Source organism: Macrobrachium rosenbergii, chromosome 16 (assembly GCF_040412425.1).
Source record: "Macrobrachium rosenbergii isolate ZJJX-2024 chromosome 16, ASM4041242v1, whole genome shotgun sequence".
NCBI classification, from domain to species: Eukaryota; Metazoa; Arthropoda; class Malacostraca; order Decapoda; family Palaemonidae; genus Macrobrachium; species Macrobrachium rosenbergii.
Window position 1 is genome coordinate 18203726 of NC_089756.1, and position 4011 is coordinate 18207736.

Below are 4011 nucleotides of genomic sequence, written 5' to 3' on the forward strand. Positions count from 1 at the left end.
TTGATTCAGCAGTGTAGGTTGATTGTGGCAGTGACTACTGTCTTGATGTTTTTTTCTGGGCCCACCACCAAAAACACTTGCTCGGTCCTAAGGCACTGTTTTGCTAGAGTACATTTCTCCTGTGGTCATCCCTAGTTGGTCAAGATACTCAGTCAGATCGTGCTTGGTGATGCTGACACCTTACTGGTACAAGAACCCCTCAACATTTTAAAGGATTGCTAATTCTTCTACTTGTTTCAGTTTTACATATTATGAGTGTTATTATTATTACTCACAATGTACACACAATCTTGATGAACTAACTCCGATGGTCAATCTTGTGTTGGAGTTTCCACACTGGAAATATAAAAGACAAGATGTTTGATATTTGGCCGAAGCATATCTAAGTGAGGTCTTCCCTTTCAACAGCCAACCCTACAACGGCTACGCCAACTACAACAAAGGCTCCGACAACAACTACAGTACTTCGAACAACAACTACACCGCCTCCAACAGCAATAACAAAGGCTCCTACAACCACTGCAGGACCGACCCCTGTCGGTCGATAGCCTCTGCATCCCCAGTTGCAGCATCTACTGGACATCCACAGCAAAATGAGAATCGTTCACTTGCTCTTCAATTAATTTTTAATTATGACTTGGTAATAAATAGTCACTGACTTGTTTGTCTTTAGTATCTCAAGAGCTACATTATATTTAAAGACTCTTTTGGATTCTGTCACCAAGACAATAAAAGCTATGCAATCAATTGAATAGTTTTTTGGCACCTTTAACTAGACCACAAGGAAATTTAAAATTGGTGTGTTTAGTTTTGTACAGTATTATCTTAGGTTCGATTATTTTGGGTACTTAAACCCCTTGCTGCTAGTTTTGTACTTTTTTAAACTAAATTAATTTTCATTTTGCATTATGTGCAGAACGATAATTCTGTATGCAAATTAACTGACAAGTGTATAAACCCTTTATATGGTTAGATAAATCAACTTTCACCAGATCGCGTTTTATCAAAGCGTCCATTTGAAACCTGCCTTTCCTGAAATAAATTCATTATTCTTTTCTAGCATAAATTATTGACGATTGAGGTTTAGGGACAGTAGCTATTAAATTGTACGTCAAAGACCATACTTTGATCTAGTATATTAGCTGCAATATATGGTATTACCCTAAGACTGATATTGACTACAATATTATCCAGTTACAAAAATGGCCTTTATGAAGTTTTTAGTGACCATTATTTGTTAACTTACTGCCAGTTAGTCTGGCTTGTTAACTCTAAATTTTGTTTCTCTGGTTGCATAAATTGAAAAAAATATTTCCTAGTAAAATTCGTTTCAGTAGAGCAAAGGAAAAGACTCTGCAGCTCATATTTTATATTCAGGGATTAACTTGACCCAATAGATAGTATAACAATTAGGTCACTCCGTGGTCCAACATTTGCCAATACTGTATTCTACTTCTTCGTTTTAACGTGCTTTTTTCCCATTTTTGTATGGGGTAAGCACGATGCCTTCTTTTGAAGGAATTTGATTTGGCGGTGGGGTAGGCCGTAGCCTCGATCGGCTGCCCTGCCTGACATCGCTTAGACCCCAGTAACGAAAGTGTACATGTATTGTACTATATCCGCAGCTGCCATTCTCCCAGCAGCGAGGAGAACTGGGCGGTTAGGTCGACAGTTCGAGACATGTGAGGTGTCTGTTATGTTTTTAGAAGATGTTGGAGTGGCTTTGTTTATGTGCGTGTTAGTCTGTAACACCCATTTGCTTTCAGCAAACCTATCCGTTGATTACATACATAATCCCGGGGTGTCTACATGGATAGCAAAGTGTCCGCCTTCTCTGACCAGTCGGCTGCGGGGATTGAACCCTCTCCACATTTGCCAATATTCTACATGCCAGTTAATTTACATTTTTTAATCGAAGCCCTGGCATATTAAACCAGTCATATACATATGGTGTACTGATGACACTTTCTTTAGTTAGTGTTTTTGTGAAGAATTATTACTTTAGTTAATATATAGCTTTCATTGCCAACGCCGAACCAAATAGTAGCCTTGTTAAATCTGTTTAAGAAATCTTTATTTTTAGCAAAACCTATTATCCATCAATCGTATTTGCTCAAGTCATTAGAAAATTTCAGATTTATGCTTGCCTGAATGCAAATTAATTAAAATCTGATAATGGAAAACTGCCCTCAAGCTTCGAGTAATTTTGTTCCTAAAATACTTTAAGTTTTATCTTCACGATTTCATCACCGTAGGGGGTGGTCCCGTAAGTGCACCTCATGCGGTGCACTGTAGGCATTACTTAAGGTTCTTTGCAGCGTCCATTCGGCCTCTAGCTCCAACCCCCTTCAGTCCTTTTACTGTACCTCCATTCATATTTTCTTCTATCTTGTTATCCACCCTCTCGTAACAATTGTTTCTTAGTGCAACTGCGAGGTGTTCCTCCTGTTACACCTTTCAAACCTTTTAATTGTCAATTTCCTTTTCAGCGCTGAATAACCTCATAGGTACCAGCGTTGGCCTTTGTCATAAATTCTATGTTCTGTTTTATTCTTCACGAATTATCTCACCAATTGTAGAATTTTTCATTTCAAAAACTGGTAAGCTTAGATGATGTGCTCATGCACAGTCCAAGCAAACGTATGAATACCGCTGGTGAGAGTAATGGTCTGTTCCTAATTTGTAACTAGGCTTTAGCAAGGGCCATAAATTACTTCTCAGTTTCCAGTGTTTGCCTGAAAACCCTACGTTTCTAGTCATAAAGTTTTTATGGTCGACTTTGGTATTGCTCTTGACTGTGTTAACCATGAAGGCAATGTTTTCAGTTAGATAGGAGTTGGCGGACCATTTCTAAGTATCATTATCGAACTTTTGTAAATGGATTGCAAAGAGTAATGGTTGATGGGCACAATGGTGACTACAGGAATGTATTCTCCCAGTGTTCTTCAGTTTAGTGCTCATGTCCCATTACTATACCCCATAGGGGGGTAGTGCCGTCAGTGCAGCTCACGGGGTGCACTGGAGGCATTACTAAAGGTTCTTTGCAGTGACCCTTCGGCCCCTAGCTGCAACCCCTTTCCTTCCTTTTACTGTATCTCTGTTCATATTTTCTTTCTTCCATCTCCTAACAATTGTTTCTTAGTACAACTGCAAGGTTTTCCTCCTGTTACACCTTTCAAACCTGCCTACTCGCAATTTCCTGTCCAGCGCTGAATGACCTCATAGGTAACCAATTGGTTCTTAGCCACGTAAAAATAAATCTAATCCTTCAGGCCAGCCCTAGGAGAGCTGTTAATCAGCTCAGTGGTCTGGTTAAACTAAGATATACTTAACTTAGGTCCCAGTACTTGGGCTTTGACCTGGACTCTATATTCCATTCCCATTACTATATCTTTTGTCCTTGAAAACAAGTCTATGGATTACACAGATGATGCTACTCTATTTGAATCAATCACATCGGATTATAGACCTGTGGTTATTGATTGTCTTAAGGCTAGTTTACACTAGGCTTCACAGCGCGCTTCATAAGTCACCTCTGCCAGCATATACCCGCCCACCTTGGTGATGCATCGTGCTGCATAGCGCGTTTTGCCTCTACACTACGTGTGCGGTGCGACCGGCAGTCCGGCAGCAATATCTTCCTGACAGCCACGCTGAGCAGTGACGAGGAAGAATTTGCCTGTGCTGCCGTTGTTGTAGCACAAATGTATGATCAAATGCACAATTGTGATAAGAAAAGGAGGAAATGGACGAACGACTGGCTTCTACAGCGAAGGAACAAAGGAAGTTATGGAAGTATCTTCAACGAGCTTTCAGCAGAACGGCCTATTTTCAAAAAATCCCTGAGAGAATATCTCTGCCAACATTTGAATTGCTTCTGAAGAGGGTAACTTCTTTAATCAAGAAAGAGGACACTCATCTTCGTGCCAGCATTCCAGCAGGAGCCAGACTGGAAGCTACGCTTTTATTCCTGATTTCAGGATTATCTTACTCATCTCTTCCAGCTCCTGG

General features: G+C 40.2%; 1 protein-coding gene across 1 annotated transcript in view; it reads left to right on the plus strand.

The window, feature by feature from the left end:
- Positions 1 to 720, plus strand: part of LOC136847135 (uncharacterized) — an 84137-nt gene extending 83417 nt beyond the window's left edge. Inside the window, exon 9 of the mRNA XM_067118502.1 lies at positions 409 to 720. Within this exon, the coding sequence (XP_066974603.1) occupies positions 409 to 548 (140 nt within the window). The 3' untranslated portion in view covers positions 549 to 720. The remainder of the gene's footprint in view (positions 1 to 408) is intronic.
- The last annotated feature ends 3291 nt before the right edge of the window (positions 721 to 4011 follow it).